This window comes from Telmatherina bonti (assembly GCF_933228915.1).
Source record: "Telmatherina bonti genome assembly, chromosome: 15".
NCBI lineage: Eukaryota > Metazoa > Chordata > Actinopteri > Atheriniformes > Telmatherinidae > Telmatherina > Telmatherina bonti.
Genome location: NC_136613.1, coordinates 24,599,163 through 24,618,775, shown reverse-complemented (window position 1 = coordinate 24,618,775; position 19,613 = coordinate 24,599,163). Strand labels below are relative to the sequence as shown.

The 19,613-nt window shown below is 40.9% G+C and overlaps 1 protein-coding gene across 5 annotated transcripts in view; it reads right to left on the bottom strand.

The window, feature by feature from the left end:
- epha3 (eph receptor A3) overlaps positions 1 to 19,613 on the bottom strand; it is a 112,845-nt gene that overhangs the window by 14,738 nt on the left and 78,494 nt on the right. For all 5 annotated transcript variants that reach the window (XM_079254028.1, XM_079254029.1, XM_079254030.1 and 2 more), the window contains exons 10-14: positions 17,277 to 17,402; positions 13,082 to 13,267; positions 9,363 to 9,424; positions 1,954 to 2,163; positions 516 to 665 (exon numbers count right to left, since the gene is read on the bottom strand). In XM_079254028.1, the coding sequence (XP_079110154.1) occupies positions 516 to 665; positions 1,954 to 2,163; positions 9,363 to 9,424; positions 13,082 to 13,267; positions 17,277 to 17,402 (734 nt within the window). The remainder of the gene's footprint in view (positions 1 to 515; positions 666 to 1,953; positions 2,164 to 9,362; positions 9,425 to 13,081; positions 13,268 to 17,276; positions 17,403 to 19,613) is intronic.

The following is a 19,613-nucleotide window of genomic DNA, read 5'->3' as shown; positions in this document are numbered from 1 at the left end:
ACCAACAGATTGAGTTGGAGGATCCAACTCAATCTCCCATCCTGAACAAGCACACTGGCGACAGTGGGAAGGAAAAAACTCCCTTTTAACAGGAAGGAAACCTCCGGCAGAACCCGGCTCAAGGACAGGCAGCCATCTGCCTCTGCTGTGTGGAATGTACAATAATAGTTATGTACAATGCTATGTACAATAACGGTTATTTCATATATTTAATCTATTTAATGTAATCCTGGATTAGTTTAAATGCTGCATGTGAACAACTTGGTGTTTTATTGGAAACTGCTTTAAATTATAACTAACTTGTAGATTCTCTGGAATAATGTGAATATTTTTAGTTAGTATATCTGAAAATGTGAAAATATTTTTCACTTTCCTTTCTGAATATTAACTAAAAAGTGGCTGAACTATTAATTCACATCCAACCAATATAACTTTTGCAAAGATGCCAGAACCACATGGGTAATGTATGCATTGGCTCACCTTTACTAAAAGCATGGCAAATTGGCAACACTTACATCCTGGTTGGACATCTCCCAGTATGGCCGTTCCCCATATGACATCACCTCCCACAGTACAATGCCATAACTCCAGGCATCACTGGCTGATGTAAACTTCCTGTATGCAATAGCCTCTGGGGCAGTCCACCGGATAGGAATCTTGCCTCCCTGAAAAATAGTAAAAGAAAACTTTTTCAACGAGTTCTGCCTGTTTGTCTCAGTGTTACTTATCAATTTAGCTTGAAAAACTGAAAATAAAAACATAGTATTCAAATAATAATAATCTAAAGTTTTGTAGCTTCTAACTGTGTAGATGTGTTTGCCAAATGAATAAAATAGAAGTGAGAGAAGGAGGCTGACAGCAGTCAAAGTTAAGGGGACTTCTGGCTAGGTTGGTTTGCTTTGGACCATCAGATACACTGACATCTGATAAAACACAACAATATGATGTCTGGTATTCACAGAAACACTGAGGCATATAATATACAGCAAACCCTACACCGTAATGATCTTTTGCAATCAGAGAATAAAGTGCAAAAGAGGAAGAAAAGAACACAGAGAAGCAAGTTCATAAAAGCAGGGTAAAAGAAGTTACAGCAAAGTCCCACTGGGGACTGGATTTGACTCACTTAGCATTTGTAAGGACTTGTCAGTTACTGGTACATTGCAGAGTTTATTATTCTCTTTTACTAGTTCATTTTATGTATTTCTGGGAGAAAAGCAAATGCCACACAGATTGTTTATTTGACAAGCAATTTTCAGCCAGTAAATTATACTCTGTTTGAGGGGGCTGCTTGCTGCCTGCACACACAAGGGCACATTAAAAAAAAAAAAGACAGATGACTTTCTGGAATATGGCAAGTCACCTGCTATGCTTCACATCATGGTTTGAGCATCTACTGTACAAGTACAAACAGAAGAAAACTCCTAAAACTCTAATGGAATGAAATCTTTATTTCCTCTGAAAGGTCCTTCAAGTTTCCTCCAAAATGCTCATATCTGCTCTCAAACCTTGGATTTTCTTAACCTTTTCACATGAGAACATTTCTTATCAAAGCTAAAAATGCTGGGAGGTTTCCCACAGTGCAGAAAAATGTAAGTAAATAAAGTCCTGCTCATGAAATGCGAGATGGTGTGTATGGATTTCTATCTGTCTTATCATAACTCAGTTTTTATTTATGTATTCTTCTCCCTTGACAAGGTAGGCAATTGGGAGAGGTATGCAGTATGTGTGTGTTTTCTAAGATTGCTTTACTATACGATATGTGTGTTAGACAGATAGGAGAATACAGCAGGGGTCTGTTTTTGGATAGAATAGTTGTGTATATTGCTGCGTTTGGTGCAATTTTTGTACACCGATGTACAACAGAAGAATAATGTGCCCCAGGTGTTTGCTCAATGCACTCATTCTGGTTGCCATTTTATGTTCTTGACTTATGTTGCCACACCAGCTTACCCTGGTGGTGTATGCAGCCTCTGGGTCGTCTTCCAATACTCTGGACAAGCCAAAATCTGACACTTTGCACACCAGATTGCTGTTGACCAGGATGTTTCGGGCTGCCAGGTCGCGGTGAACATAACCCATGTCTGACAGATACTTCATGCCCGAGGCGATGCCACGCAGCATGCCGACCAGTTGAATTCCTGTAAACTGGGCATCGTGCTTCTATGAAAACAAAACAAAAGATTGAAGGAGAGAACAGATGAAAGGAAAGAAATGCACTAATACTTTTAATATACTTTATAAATAGTAGAGTAGCCTGACCTTTCAGGCTATTAGAATATAATGGAATGTTTCATTATTAGCAGACATACATTTTCATTAACCTTTAATAACTACCATTGACATTCTGTACCCCATCATCAGCTCGACTGTGAAATCAAAGGCTAGAGGAGAAGTAATGTGTGGAAATTAGGTATATAGGAGAATAAAGAAAAAAAACAACTCCTATTTAAATTGCACGGTTATTGTCATCCCTCTCTTATATGCTGCCTATAATGTTATTCATTGTCCATTTATTGGAATATTTTTCTAAAAATTGCATGTGTGAGAGAGTGAGAGAGCTTCATTTTGAAGTTACATGACCTGATTTCTGTTATATGCAGGTCAGATTCTTCACCATCTGTTAATGTATACAAGACTTAAGTCTATTGTTTTTCCAAGACTTATTCTTTTATACAAAGTTTTAATATGTATATTTAAAGTAAACATTTCACGTCCTAAGATGCATGGATAAAGCACATAATACACAGACATATTCTAAGACATCAAAGAACTACATACATGATATTCTGTGGCTGCACATCTAATTGTTAAGAAATCTGTTTATAGACTGAATCCAAGAGATTTCATCTGGATAATCCACTGGATTTTAGAGCAGCGTGTTTCCAAAATGGTTAGATGTAGCACTCAAACAGATGAATGAGATACTGTATAAGCACAAAACATATTTTTTTCTCTGCTTGTATTGGCAAGCAGGAGTGTTTACACTGTATGCAGTGACATGTGTTTATGTGTAAGCCTAGAGTATATGTTCTGTAATCTCTGGAAAGGAAAGAAATATAAACCGAGGAAGCATGAGAGAAGCAAAAGTATGAGATGTCAAAGTACTGCGAGAAAGCTGACAATGCTAAGCAAAACGTGGCTTTATTTTTTCTGCCTTACAGTATCTGCGGTCCTTTTTCAGTCATAAGAGAGTACATTTTGTCTGTGGTGATCTGTTTTCTATCTGTGGTCATAACTTGGTCTTCACTTGCGCTGACTTACTTGTTTTTTCTTCAAAACCACATTGTTTGCAGGCTGAGTTTAGGACATATGTGTAGGATGAAAAATAAACCCATCTACTTCTCTTTCCATTTTACCTGGAGCACTTTGCTGTCCATATCACCTGAGTTAGTGGCTTCAAAGCGTTCGCAAATTCAGGACGCTGATGTAGGCTTGAATGTGCGAGCCATGAGGCATGAATTCGTGTATATTTGTACATGTGACACATTTTCAGTGATAAAGAACAGGCCTCTGGGAGAACGTGAGGAAATAACAGCTAAACCACCCTGACTATGTCTGGATATAGTGCAGAGATATGTGGAAAAATGGCTAAAACAGGCATGAGTGCACATGCTTTCATGCCAAGTAATGTTGCTTGGCTGTTGTGCTTTCGCTAACTTCAGTGAGCGGGATAATTCCTCTTTAAGCTCCAAGCATGGCAACAATCAACTTTATTTTAAAGAGCAGCATATCTACAACTGTACAAACATCATCATTTAGTAGCAACAGTAGGTTTTTTTTCATCTGTTTTTTATATTTATTTATTTATTTATATTAAAGGAATATTAGATATTAGAGCAGTTTCTAATGATCCATGTCAATGTGGAACTGAGGCAACCTATAAAATGCTATATTTTTAATTACTGTTGCTGTTGCTCTCTGGACTTATTTTATCTCTACAGCACTGACACAAGTTTTTCAAAGAAAATCAATTTAGTTTAAAAATGCATCATATTTAAGGGTATGGACAAACAAGCTATGTGCCATTTAGATGGCAGACTTCCATTATTTAAAAAGTTGTTTGGTAAAAACATCCTCTCCCTGAGCCGTCACCTTATCGTGGTGGAGGGGTTTGTGCGTCCCGAAGATCCTAGCAGCTATGTTGTCGGGGGCTTTATGCCCCTGGTAGGGTCACCCATGGCAAACAGGTGTCTAGGGGAGGGACCAGACCAAGCACGGCTCATAGACCCCTATGACAATGACAAACCTGGGCATAAATGTTCCCTTGCCCGGATGCGGGTTACCGGGACCCCCCTCTGGAGCCAGGCCTGGAGGCGGGGTACGAGAGCGAGCGTCTGGTGGCCGGGCCTTCGCCCATGGGGCCCGGTCGGGCTCAGCCCGAAAGGGTTACATGGGCCCCACCTCCCGTGGGCTCACCATCTGCGGGAGGAGCCGTAGGGGTCGGGTGCAATGTGAGCTGGGCGGCAGCAAGGGGCGGGGACCCTGGCGGTCCGATCCCCGGCTGCAGAAGCTGGCTCTGGGGACGTGGAACGTCACCTCTCTGGTGGGGAAGGAGCCTGAGCTTGTGCGCGAGGTTGAGCGGTTCCGACTAGATATAGTTGGACTCACCTCGACGCATGGCTTGGGCTCTGGAACCAGTACCCTCGAGAGGGGCTGGACCTTCTTCCACTCTGGAGTTGCTCATGGTGAGAGGCGCCGAGCAGGTGTGGGCATTCTCATCAGCCCCCAGCTTGGTGCCTGCACGGTGGGGTTTACCCCGGTGGATGAAAGGGTAGTTTCCCTCCGCCTCCGGGTGGGGGGACGGGTCCTGACTGTTGTCTGTGCTTATGCGCCGAACAGCAGTTCAGAGTACCCACCCTTTCTGGGGTCCTTGGAGGGAGTGCTGGAGGGTGCTCCTTCTGGGGACTCCATTGTTCTGCTGGGGGACTTCAATGCTCACGTGGGCAATGACAGTGAGACCTGGAGGGGAGTGATTGGGAGGCATGGTCCCCCCCCTCTGAACCCAAATGGTGTTTTGTTGTTGGACTTCTGTGCTCGTCATGGATTGTCTATAACGAACACCATGTTCCAGCATAAGAGTGTCCATATGTACACCTGGCATCAGGATTCCCTGGGCCGCAGTTCAATGATCGACTTTGTAGTCATATCGTCGGACCTGCGGCCACATGCCTTGGACACTCGGGTGAAGAGGGGGGCGGAGCTGTCAACTGATCACCACCTGGTGGTGAGTTGGCTCAGATGGTGGGGGAGGAAGCCGGTCAGAGCTGGCAGGCCCAAACGTGTTGTGAGGGTCTGCTGGGAACGTCTGGCTGAGTCCCCTGTCAGAGCGAGCTTCAACTCCCACCTTCAGCAGAGCTTCGAACATGTCCCGGGTGAGGCGGGGGACATTGAGTCCGAATGGGCTGTGTTCCGTGCCTCTATTGCTGAGGCGGCCAGCCGGAGCTGTGGCTGCAAGGTCGTTGGTGCCTGTCGTGGCGGTAATCCCAGGACTCGTTGGTGGACACCAGCAGTGAGGGATGCCGTCAAGCTGAAGAAGGAGTCCTATCGGGCCTTCTTGGCCTGTGGGACTCTGGAGGCAGCTGATGGGTACCGACGGGCTAAGCGGCATGCGGCTTCGGCCGTTGCCGAGGCAAAAACTCGGGCATGGGAGGAGTTCGGCGAGGCCATGGAGAAAGACTTCCGGACAGCTTCGAGGAGATTCTGGTCCACCATCCGGCGGCTCAGGGGGGGGAAGCAGTGCTCCATCAATACTGTGTACAGTGGAGATGGGGAGCTGCTGACCTCAACTCGGGACGTTGTGGGTCGGTGGAGGGAATACTTCGAAGACCTCCTCAATCCTACCAACACGGCTTCCCATGAGGGAGCAGAGCTGGTGGACTCAGGGGTGGACTCTCCTATCTCTGGGGCTGAAGTCACTGAGGTGGTCAAAAAGCTCCTTGGCGGCAAGGCCCCGGGGGTGGATGAGATCTGCCCGGAGTTCCTTAAGGCTCTGGATGCTGTGGGGCTGTCCTGGCTGACACGCCTCTACAGCATCGCGTGGACATCGGGGGCAGTACCGCTGGATTGGCAGACTGGGGTGGTGGTCCCCCTTTTTAAGAAGGGGGACCGGAGGGTGTGTTCCAATTACAGGGGAATCACACTCCTCAGCCTCCCTGGTAACGTCTATTCAGGGGTCCTGGAGAGGAGGGTCCGCCGGATAGTCGAATCCCGGATTGAGGAGGAGCAGTGTGGTTTTCGTCCTGGTCGCGGAACAGTGGACCAGCTCTATACCCTCTCTGCGGTCCTGGGGGGGGCATGGGAGTTTGCCCAACCAGTCTACATGTGCTTTGTGGACCTGGAGAAGGCATTCGACCGTGTCCCCCGGGGGCTCCTGTGGGGGGTATTCCGGGAGTATGGGGTACCGGACCCCCTTGTACGAGCTGTTCGGTCCCTGTACGACAGGTGTCAGAGCTTGGTCCGCATTGCCGGTAGTAAGTCGGATTCGTTTCCGGTGAGGGTTGGACTCCGCCAAGGCTGCCCTTTATCACCGATTCTGTTCATAACTTATATGGACAGAATTTCTAGGCGCAGCCGAGGGGTTGAGGGGATCCGACTTGGTGGCCTCAGGATTGGGTCCCTGCTTTTTGCGGATGACGTGGTCCTGTTGGCTTCGTCTGGTCGTGATCTCCAGCTCTTGCTTGAGCGATTCGCGGCCGAGTGTGAAGCGGCTGGGATGGGAATCAGCACCTCAAAATCTGAGACCATGGTCCTCAGCCGGAATAGGGTGGATTGCCCTCTCCGGGTCGGGAGTCAGGTCCTGCCTCAAGTGGAGGAGTTTAAATATCTCGGGGTCTTGTTCACGAGTGAGGGAAGGATGGAGCGTGAGATCGACAGACGGATCGGTGCGGCGTCTGCAGTAATGCGGGCTCTGCGCCGGTCTGTCGTGGTGAAGAAGGAGCTGAGCCAGAAGGCGAAGCTCTCGATTTACCAGCCAATCCACGTTCCTACCCTCACCTATGGTCATGAGCTGTGGGTCGTGACCGAAAGAACGAGATCTCGTATACAGGCGGCTGAAATGAGTTTCCTCCGCAGGGTGGCCGGGCTGTCCCTTAGAGATAGGGTGAGGAGCTCAGTCATCCGGGAGGGGCTCAGAGTAGAGCCGCTGCTCCTTCGCATCGAGAGGAACCAGTTGAGGTGGCTCGGGCATCTGGTCAGGATGCCTCCTGGACGCCTCCCTGGTGAGGTGTTCCAGGCACGTCCCTCGGGGAGGAGACCCCGGGGAAGACCCAGGACACGCTGGAGGGATTACATCTCTCGGCTGGCCTGGGAACGCCTCGGGATCCCCCCCGCAGAGTTGGCAAATGTGGCTGGGGAGAGGGAAGTCTGGGCTTCCCTGCTTAGGCTGCTGCCCCCACGACCCGACCCCGGATAAGCGGCAGAAGATGGATGGATGTTTGATGTTTGGTAAAAACAGCAAATGAAATAACACAAAATGGCTGATTCAGCTCATTCATTCATTCATTTTCTGAACTGCTTAATCCAATTCCGGGTTGCGGGGAAGCTGGAGCCTATCCCAGCTGGCTTTGGGTGACAGGCAGGGTACACCCTGGACAGCTCGCCAGTCCATCGCAGCTGATTCAGCTATTTTTGTGAATATTGTGTATATAAGGATTGAACAACAAGTAGCTGTGCTTTACACGGTATAATGCTTGATGCAGAGTCTAGATCACCATAACCCGCAGCGTGCATTAGTCATTTATTCATTCATTATCCTAACTGCTTAGTCCGATGAAGGGTTACGGGGAAGCTGGACCTATCCCAGCAGTCTTTTGGGCAAGAGAAGAGGTACACCCTGGACAGATCACCAGTCAATCGCGAGGAGCGTGCATTAAAATCTTGTAATACACAGATCCGAGTTGTCTAATTCATCTAAACCAGAGGTGTCCAGCTCCGGTCCTCGAGGGCCAGAATCCTGCAGGTTTTCTATGCATCCCTGCTCAGACACACCTGATTCAAATTAATTAGTAGTAGAGCTTAATCAGTTGTGCACGTCATTGGCTGTTTGATCCATTTAGTGGAAGCTAGATGTGTTGGAACAGGAATACATGGGAAACCTGCAGGACAGCGGCCCTCGAGGACCGACTTTGGACACCCCTGATCTAAACCATGGTTACCCACAGTTGATATTTTATAACAAATTGTTATCCATTTTTAACAAAACTTGTTAAATATGCCAAAGTATAGAAACTATTTTATGTTGGCCTTGATGAACTTTTTATGCTAAATACCTGTTGTCAAGCTATAGCATATTTTTGTCATTCACCAAAAGCCAGCTGATCTGAATCAGCTGACTAGTGGTTTGCTATGGTAACACTTGTAATTGAATGATATTACAGTGATTTAACTCCCCAAACTACTTTTGCGTATATACAAAAATAATACACACCACCTGGCATTAGAACTATAATTAACTCTGTTTTATGGAGTTAAAACTGTTTTCATATTTACAAGTGAAATTTTACATTAAGTCTTGTTAACCATATTGGAACTATTACAATAAGTGTGGATAAATCTCATTAAGGTAGTACTGAAAAGGATTTAAAAAACCTTTTTTTTTTTCCAAATATTTACTCATTTAATTATTAAAAAAAAAATGTATTAGTCAAAAATGAAACCTTCACTTTCTCTAATCTCACCTCTTAAATAAATGACAGATAGTCTGCCAGTCTGTTATTTGTATTTCTTAACATGCACATTCAAGAGATGCAGGACTGGTTTTAGCCAGTTCCATGAGGGGTGGTTTCTTTTTTTTTTTAATAGTTCTGAAAGTTTTGTATTGTTTTAAATCCAAGGTGGGACAGAAGAAATATGTTTTAGGTTCAATAAAATATTCCAGATTACATTCAGGATTTTAGAAATTTGTGTTTTGTCTTCTCGCATTAGGCTGTTTTTAGATAGTAGTCAGATGTGTGTTCTGCTCTAAAGTTAAGCAATCATGTGCAAAAAAATAAAAAAAAGAGTTTGACAGGTTTCCAAAAGGCTGCACAGTGTCAACAGAAGACAGTGGTTATAATTCAGAAAAGAAGGTAGCTGTCCTAATCTGGAAACAAAAAGCAAGAACTGTGGTGGACATCCACCAAAAGAGAACACTCTTACTTAGCTATCAGTTTCATCCCAGTTTCTTGAAACAGTTGGTTTTATCACCCATTCTTAGTGAGCATTTATAGAAAGTATGAAAACACATGGAAGACAGATGTTCTTGAAGTTGGTCTCTTAATCATTAGCACATGTCTCCTTAAACTGTATTTGATTTGTATCTCTGTAATGTATTATAAATCATCCTGGACTCCAAAGGTGCATGTGTTTATATAATTACTTACTCTTAAGAAGCTGTCAAGGGAACCATTTTCCATGTATTCTGTGACAATCATCACCGGTTTACCTGCAAAGAGGAGGTTTCATCCAAGGTCAGATTATTCACAAATACTAACATCTGTTTGTTGCATAAACAACGACAACATTTTAATAGAACTTTGAGTTCAGATTTATTTTCTAAAGCACACAAAGTCATGTGGAGTTAACAGGGAGGGCTGGGATTTGAATAAAGGCAGAGATACAAGAGCCATGATCGGGACCAGTTCAGCTTAGCCCTTTGCTGTCTGTTATACACACACACACACACATACATACACATACCACAGAATGAAATTATCATTGTCATAGTTTTAGGGTCCCAGCAGGTCGGCTGTCAAAGTGTGACATCTTTATTTCTGTGGAATAACTGACTGCAAACCCACACGGTCTTTTATAAACTGTGCTTGATCAGAGGACGGCCAACGCAAGGTTTATTGCAAGACAAGAAACAAAGAAAAAGAGGAAGAAAAATCTTGGGACAAACTTCAAATCTTCTATTGTTGAATGAAGATAGTGTGAATCAGGACAGGTTTATGTACAAGTAGGGGTTGTACGCTTCCTCTTTACTTTTATTCTGATAAACATCCCTTCTGTGGCCCTTTTAGTCCAGATCTTCTTTGCTCTATTTATCTCTCATGCTCCTCTAGTCCTCTTGCATACATTAACATATAATTATATATATATATATATATATATATATATATATATATATATATATATATATATATATATATATATATATATATATATATATATATATATATATATATATATACACACACACATATATATATATATATATATATATATATATATATATATATATATATATATATATATATATATATATATATATATATATATATACACACACACATATATATATATATATATATATATATATATATATATATATATATATATATATATATATATATACACATATATATATATATATATATATATATATATATATGTATGTATGTTTGTTTTTTTTGTAACATAACTATAACTGAATCTTCTTCTGAAAGAGAAGTGATGATTAAATAGCTTTTTAAATTGGCCTATATGTAATAATAATCTGTAATGATCTATAACCATCTAAAATCTGGCCAGTTACATCATAGGCAGTTTGCTCATTCAGAGGTGGTTTAGATTCGCTATTGTTGTTGTTTTTTGTTTTTCTTTTTAAGTTGTAATGATTAATATCCAATATTATTTATAATATTATAATAATATTATATAGGATTTAAATCTAATATTGATGTAAATTTTCCCAGAGAAAAAACTTTAAATAATACATTTCTTTGTTTTTCTTTTGGTAAGTTTGCTGTGTCTCAACATAAAGCAATTAAATGAGAAAATGTAAAACACAGCATTGGTAGTGCTGGGCAGATGCGTGGTCACCCTTATGGTGGGGTTGTTGGGATTTATGCTCTGGGGTGACTGCTGATCTCCTGGGTCTGGGGCTTCCTCTTATAATTCCATTGGTCCAGATGCATTTGTACATTCACATTCATGACTAATTTGTTGGGGTATTTTTTGCTTGCGCGTGTGTGGTTTTAAAGTTGGCGGGGCCCAAAGTAACACATAAGAAAATAATAACTTTGATGTCCCTTTGGTAGGTTACCATGATCTATCGAGACGCACATTCACTGCTATCATGCGCCCAGACGTTGCATCCTGCAGTGAAGCAGCAAGATATGGATGGTAGCCTAAAACCAGGTGGGAGGAGGTGAACAGCTGATGATCTCGTGAGTAGATTTTGACTTGTAATTGCAATAAAATTACATTAATCTAGATGTATTCTTTACAAAGCTTGTAATTAGTAAGATGAATGTTTTTAAATTAAGTCCCACCCCACTGAAGACATAGAAGTCTTCTTTTTTTTTTGTTTTTTAAACGCCCTCCCACCCAATTCCCACTAAACTCTCTGATGAATTCTTCCATTTACCACAAAATGGCTTTTATAGTTGCAGACAGGAACACACACACCCTGTCCTCTTGCCTGTGCTCTGCCCTCTTCCCTTCCCTCTTTCTCTTCATTCTCAACTTTGGCAGTAAAAATAAAGGCCCCCAAGCCCCTTTGTTCTGTCAACTCAAGTGCGAGTGTATGCGTGCAAGTGTAGATGTGTGTATTGGTTTGAACGAGAAGAGACCATGTGTGGGTAAGTGAGTGTGTATTCCTACAAATATGCAGCCTGCGGATCAGCCAAAAGCAGCAGCAAGGTAAATGGGGTGTGAAAGTCTCAGGATTATTAAGAATTAACAGGAGCAGCTTAATAAATCACCCTTCAGCTGTGTGTGTTTGCATGGGAAGGTGTGTGTCTATGTGTAGGCGCATATCAAATGGACCCTTTAAAACTATGCCCTGCACTTGTGCTGCTCTAACTTATGCACATGTGTTAGGGGCATCCCTCCAAATGTCATGCTCTCACACACACACACACACACACACACACACACACACATATGCATCCACAGACCTAGGCATTCCCTATCAGTCTCAAGCAGCAAATGAAACCACAGTCCTGTGGTATTGCAGTATTTCTCACTGGCTGGACATCAACATGAACAGTGGTGTAAGACATATTTGGCGATCACTTTCAGCGTTGAGCGATAACACACACACACACGCAGTTTCATTCACACTCAGAATGCCTGAGGCTGAATGATTGGAAGGTGAATGTGAGTCAAAGTGCTCTCCTTAGCAGAGCTTCATTTCCAGCATCCTTAATCATGCATTCCAAACACAACATTAATTCCAATAGTTTGGCGTATAAATAATACTCATTTTGAATGGAAATATGTTTAATTGATGTTAATGACAATTTTAGAACTTCCAGACCTATTTTTCAGGAAAATCTGAGACATAACTTCTGCCATGTACCTCAAACTGTGAGGTTTCTTATAATAGGAATACTGATCTCAGTGAGAAGCTGAGTTCAAACAACATAAATTTAGGTGGGTAATTACGGAGCTGAGTTTATGCAAAGGAGAAGCAGAGGAGGATAAAAAATCATAAAAGGAAAAAAAAAAAAAACGCAATGAGGGTAAATTCTTCAGGTATTATATTCAACTCTTTAGAATAAGCATGGTGGCAGAACTACTTAACAAGTCAAGTGCCGCAGGGAGATGGAGGCCAGGCCCGTTTCTCAGCGACAAAGTTCAGACTCATTATTTCCCTTTTTCTGCAGCCATTCCCTTTTAAAGAGACCTTCTGTGTGCTAATGATAGTCTTATAAAGAGGCCCAGAGGGGTGCAAGTCAGAGATATGGATTTATGGATTTATGCCTGCTTCGGACACAGGCTTTGATCACAGCACATTGATCTGCAGAGATTTACACCACAGCAACTCAATAAAACTTGTCGTTCCTTTACAGAAGGGTCGGCCACTTTCGAGCCATTTGTCAAAGACAATCGCAAGTCTAGAATTGGTAAAAAGCTTCTCCATGGAGACTTTATCTACAATAGCATGTGAATGCAAAAGTTCCGTTCTGGACTGTATTGTCAAACATTATGTCCCCAAAAATCCCCAATTCTTTTTTATTTTAGGAACGATGAACAGAATAGCAATTAACAGAATACTTTAGAAATGTTTGGTTAAATGGTATTTTTGTAACAGTAACAACTGAAACTTTTTCCTGTAATGTACTTGTGTGTCGAGCATAACGGTTGAACTTACTGCGTGTTACAACTCCTTCCAGTCTGATGATGTTGGGATGATCAAACTGCCCCATGATTGATGCTTCAGCAAGGAAGTCTCTCCTCTGTTTGTCAGTATAGCCTCCTTTTAGAGTCTTGATGGCCACACATATCTCCTTTTTGCTGGGCAGTTTCAGACGACCACTGCAAACCTCTCCAAATTCACCTGCAAATTAAACAAAGATGAAAAAAATAAATGAAAAATATTTTGAGATATGTTTTAGGGTAAATTGGTGTTTGTGCCTTAGCAACATTTCACTTACTTTATTTGCATTGTGCCAGTTCAAAACAGAATGATGTGAAGGCACTTTGCAAACAAAATACAAAATAAATAAAATTCTTGTCTTTGATTCAATCTCCCATCCAGATCATGCAAAACTTAGTAGTTGACAGTGAAAGGAAAAAAAAAAAAACATCAGACAAAACCTCAGGAAGAACCCAGATCAGGTAAGACATGCATCTCCCTCGACCAGACGTGGATGACTTATGAGTTTATTTGGAAAGTTTGGGTTTGCAGAAGTGACAAAAACTTTTTAGTTGAATAAAATGTTTGTGACTTGTTGACCAATATTGCCAAACAACCATCAGGAATGTTAGGTCACGCTAACTGCCTGTGGCTGTGTTACAGAGTCAGAAACCTTCACACAACAGCACATCTTTGGTCAAAACAGGATTTTCAGCACAAACAAAAAGCTTCCTGCTTTGTTAATAGATAAGCTTCCTACAGCACTTCTCAAGGAACAGGTATCCTGGGGCACACTGGTGGAAAAGTTGCAGTCAAGCTTTACCAACTAGCTTTCCAACCACCACTGTATGTTCATACACTAGTGAGCCCAACACTGAAACAAAGGAAGGCGCCTTGCCCACAAATTGACTGGGGAAGCAGGTTTCAAACCCCCAACATGCACTCGATGGATGACCTGCTCTACCCCCTGAGCCAATATGTGAATTACAGATTACAGAAGTAAAACTGGTTGAGCTATCAGGATTAGCTGCTGTAGCTAACACTTCTGCTTAGGAATGATAACTGACAAGTGGCCTTTTATAGAAACTGAGCTTGCTACAAAAAACACCAAGAAAGCTTGTTTCCAATTGCCATCTATTAAAAGGATATTTATTGTCTCTTAAAATATGATTTGTTCAGTTTAGGGCTTAAGAACTTTCTAACAAGCATACCACGAGAAAGTGGCGTTACATAGTTCTTACACTCATTTAGAGCCAGTGATTGACAGAGGTGGCAATTCCTGGTCCAGAAAGTAAAAGTCCTGTCCGGCAGCTGTTCCAACCGGTCACCAAAGGAGCTGAATTTAATGAGAAGAGTTTATTTGCCAGGTAAACAAACCTGTTAGTGAAAACACCTGTTCTAAATGGACAGGTAGATCCAAAAACACGGCAGGACTTTTACTTTCTGGACCAGGAATTGCCACCTCTGGTGATTGATTTCAAAAGAAGAAGCTGCCAGTCGTTCTGATTGCCTTGATTGTAACTTCAGTCAGTAAAATAATTGTCAGACATCTAATCATTCTTCTAACATCTTCTAAGACAGCACAGTGACTTTTCAACTTTAATTTTATGTCATAAAAACTCAGAATAACTCAGTTTCTACTCTAAGAGAGAGATCAATGAAAATGTTTGGCTGACATGAGGACACTTACGTTTAGTCCTGACAATGTGAGTGAATACATGTGTGTTCATTAGGGACTTCATGCTTTTTGGGCAGCCTTCGCCACTTGAGCGGTAGCTCCTATCACAGGCTTTTGGCAGAACTTTAGAAGATGAGTAAAGCCTGTGTATCTCTGTTCTTGTTTTGTGTGTGAGTGTGGGTTACACCGTAATGCATAATCATACTGAATGAGTTAATTTAAGATGATGTCAGAGCCAAGATGTTGAGCTCTCCTTCTCCATCTAGTACAATCACATCCCACAGCAGTGCTGGATCAGAGAGCATGGGTCAAGCCTTGGATACGGAGCAACAGTATCTGGAAGAACTTAAGCCACAATAATTACAACCTGTGTAAATAGCAAAAGCATGCCTGTTCGTCCCTGCTCTGCTCTGTTCTTCCGGCCCTAAACAGTGGACAGACGAGCAAGGCCAAGGCACCTTTTCATGTGGTCACTCTGAGAAAGAAGATCTTGCGGTAATAAGGCTTGATTAGGGGGACACATTTCTTTCCTGTTACGAATAGAGCTAGGTATCCTACTTTGATGTTAAGGCCTGACCCATGTAAGCTAAAGGGAGCATGTGTTTTATTTCTTTTAACGCACAATCACCAACTGGCAAGAAGATCAAAGTCCTGTTAGTATGTTTAATGAGGACAGATGGGGATTGAGGCAGGGATGGAGAAAGAGGTTGTATATTGTATGTTGTATATTGTTTAGAGTGCTCATGTGGCTTCATAAAAATCACACTGTTGGGTGGTATGTAGCACTGACGTTGATGGGAAATATTGTTTACATAACAACTGAGGCTTAAATGTTCTCATTTTCTACAGTTAGAATAGATGAAAAGAAAAAAGCCAGAGTCCGTCTTCATTTTCCTTCTGTTGCACTTGGATCTGCACATCTATGGTTTTCTCATCTGTGTTTCTAGTGATCAGCATACTACAATGTCCAGATCGTGATTTGACAGTTGCACAAAACAGACTTATTAAACAATGTGAAGTTGGACTTCTAACCAGATTGAAAAAAGGCTAAAGTACAATAAATACACTCTGTCTCAGACATGTACGGGGTACTTTAAAATGTATAGTCTACTGCAGTGTGGCTCTTTGGAATGTACCCAACTATGTATGCAAGTATTAGGATTCAACTAAGTTTAGTTTACATGAATGATAAAGATGGAGGTATGAATGATATATTAAATAATAAATACAAAATTTCCATTTACATATTTGTTTTATTTTGACTGCAGGACTTAGTTATTGGTGCATTATGACTTGTCTATACTTCTTGTACCTGGCTTGGAAGATTAATTTTATTTATTGCAACTTTTATTGACCAAATGCATAACAAAAGCTCATTCAACACTACTTTTTAAATATAGAAAGGGAACACAGCACATGTTTAATTTGATTTAATTGAAAATAAAATACTTGTCTATTTACCATTACATTCCTACAAATATAAAATGGCTTTGTGTCTGTTTTTTTTTTTTTTTTAATGAAAAATGTATTTTGGAGTGTAGTGGTCCAGTTTGTAGTCAGTATTAGACTCTCAGGCCATTCTGACAGTTTTACAGTGTGAAGGGTTGGTGGGACTCTGGAGACCAGTCTGCTGTTATATACTATACTCTTTGGTCTCCATCTATTCTGACTGAACTCAACATGAATCATAATGCATTACCCTCCAGTCTGCACTCCTGCTCAAGTTATCATGAAGTATATGAAGAGCGGCGAGGAGAAGAAAAGAAACTTGGTTTATTTCAGAACCAGAGCACGGGGAAGTTACATACAGGAAATGTGAAGAAAGTAGTGAATAAAGGGAAAAAGAAGAAAAAGGAGGGAAAGTCAAGAAGAAATAGAGGCAAGAAGCTGCTGAAGGTTTTCTCATTCCTCTGTCCCTTTCTCTCTATTGAAGGTAAGGAATGGAAAGAAGGGACGTTGAGCTGGGGCATTAAATGCCTTCTCATTCCCAGCTGTGTGGTAAATGAAACACAGATAACCAGCCTGCTGCAATGGAAATATCGATGTATAGGTGCCTTGTGCGCACGCCACCTTTTTTTTCCTTTGTGTGGTTTAGCATGTGGTGTGTCTTTGTCACTTAAAAAGTGTGAAAAGTAACACAAGTAGAAGGTTGTAATGATGTTATCAGAGGGGGAAAATGACATTCATTTACTACCTAATATATTTTATATACATATAGGTTATGTAATATTTCCCTTAAAACTGGGTTGACTGGTGTCTGTTTTTTGCATTGATTCACACGACCTTTAATCACTTTACCAAGCTTATTGCTTGGGTCCAACTACACTATATCATGGGAGAAGCTTGTTACAAAAATCACACACACAAAACATAATTAGCGAGAGTCCTGCAACCTGTTGCTATATCATTAAGCCTTTTTGTCATCATGCAATACTGCAAGTATTGTTCAGTTTTTTCCCCCAAAAAAATCAATACTGCATTTGTGTCAGGTAGTTATGTCTGATCATGCAATGTTTCTTAGTCTTTTCTCACCTGCTCCCACCACTTTGTCAATGGCAATGCAGGAAGCATCCAGCTCTTTGGCAAACTCATGAACAGCCTGGCTTGGGTCTTCATACGTGTGGGGATCCACATAAGTCCTGATGCCTGGCAGACGCACTGTAAAAAGGATGCAAAGTTATGTCTGTAAATAACACATCTGAAAATCCAGTGTTCTTACATCAGAGACTTTAGTCTGGGACTCAGACTCGAGTCGCACTTGAGTTGCATCTCCAGTGACTTGACATTTGACTTGGACTCAGACTCAAAAAATTTGAAATATGACTCAGGCTTGCAATTCGAAAGTTGTGAACAAACTTTTATTTTATTTTTTTATTTTTATTTTTTCATTATATTGTCTCTCCCTTCTCCTGTCTGTTTTTTTCTGCAGTCATTTCCCCAGATGTAGCACTGGAGGAACATCACACAGTTACAGATCCATCTGTACCTGCAATCAATCAAAAGAGTGGCAGCACCAGTGAATACATCTGTTGCTAAAGCTTTACTGTAACTTTTGGATATTAGAAACTTAATAAAATGTACAAATATAAAAGCAGCACCTGCTATGTCTGTGGAATTAAAATATAGGAAACAACATAAAAAACATCTACCTCAAAACACACCTGGAGATGTTAATCACAGGAAAATGAAAACAAATGTTAGCATCTATGTTAGCAAGAAGCTTAGCGCCACCGCAGCAATAAATATTAGCTTGTTACGACTGTCGTACTAAAATAATGTTGACTCCATCATAATGGCATTCACGAAATGTGTTTTCAGAGGAAAAATAAGACTTTCACTGAATACAGTCTCCATAAACTGTGAGAGTTTCCCACTTTGATGTTCAACTAAATTTGGATCAGAGCCACTGTAAACTGTGCAGTTTTACTGGGTTTATATTGGATATTATGTTGGATCTAAATTAATAATGATTTTTAATTATTTATTTACTTTTTTTACTCAGTTTGCAAAAAGTTTAAAAGTATTTTTCTGTAGGCTTCTCATTTCAGATAGTTATTTCAAGCACTTTAAAGAAATTAACAAAAAACAAATAGTCAGATTTTTCAGATGCAAAAGCATGTTTACTAATTTGATTAAATTCATGTTCATCTCCAGGATTTTCCAAAGTCAGTAAAGTAAAGAAATTGTCAAAAGGAGATGGACGGATCATGTATTAGTTAAAGCTAAAAATCAGTGCTGTTACAAAATGCTGGTTGATAAAAGGTGAGCACAGATTTTAAATTCCTCGGATGTTATAATGTATTCCTCTAAGCAGACTAGACAGCATGTCTCACATGCCAGATTAATCATAACAACTAAAAGTGCCTTGAGCCAGAAAACTTGAGATTTTGACTTGAACTTGCAAAAAAAGACTTGTGAACATTTCAGACTTACAAACGTATTGATGTCTAAACTGCAAGGGTATCTATCTTCTTGCCCTCTCATGAGTGTCACACCAAGTGGCTTTTTTTGACACAGTACAGTGTCATTTTATGCCAATTCACTTCACCAAGTTGATGATAACAATTTGCTTTTACAAATGTTGTACAAAATCATTCTTAAATTTATAGATTTTCAAAACTCTAAACATGCACTCCAATAACGAGTTTGTGTGTGTTTATTTTTGCATTTATTTATTTGTTATTTATGACTCAAACATTCGGCCCTTGGAGCATTTTCTTTTTCGTTTTGTCAGTATTTACCACAGTTCATTAGCTTAATACTTTTTCCTTTTTAATTTGAATCCCAAAAACTGACAACATAACAAGTATGACATAAAACCTCAGGTAATGTCACTAATAATTGTAATAGTTTTCTTTTCATTCAAGGTGGCAGCAAAGGCTAATAAAGAATTCATATTTAGTCCTAATTTACATCTGATTCAAGGGAAGCACACTCAACTTTGATCAGCTCTTTCAGTCAAGTCCCTATTTGAGCCAAAACTACTTAAAAAAAAATGCAACTATGGACAGCAAATGTCTGTTGGTGGAGATTCAGTAAATATGTGCACGTTTGTTTACAAGCGACTGGCATAAAATGTGAAGACATCCTTTCAGCTGTATTTTAGTAGTCTGTATTTTACTGGTCTTGTCACACCAGAATTTGTGCTCAGCATGTGACCTATCCAAATTATTCATGGGCAGTGACTGTTCAGTGCCTGTAGAGGTACCGTGCTAATGTCTGGGTAAAGGTTAGAGGTAGGACAATGCAAAATAAATAATATATTGCATAAAAATAAAGAGAACAAGGAAACTGGATATAGAAAAAGTATAAGTGATACCTAACCCCCATTTCACTTGAAAAACATCAACATGCTAAATCCATATAAAT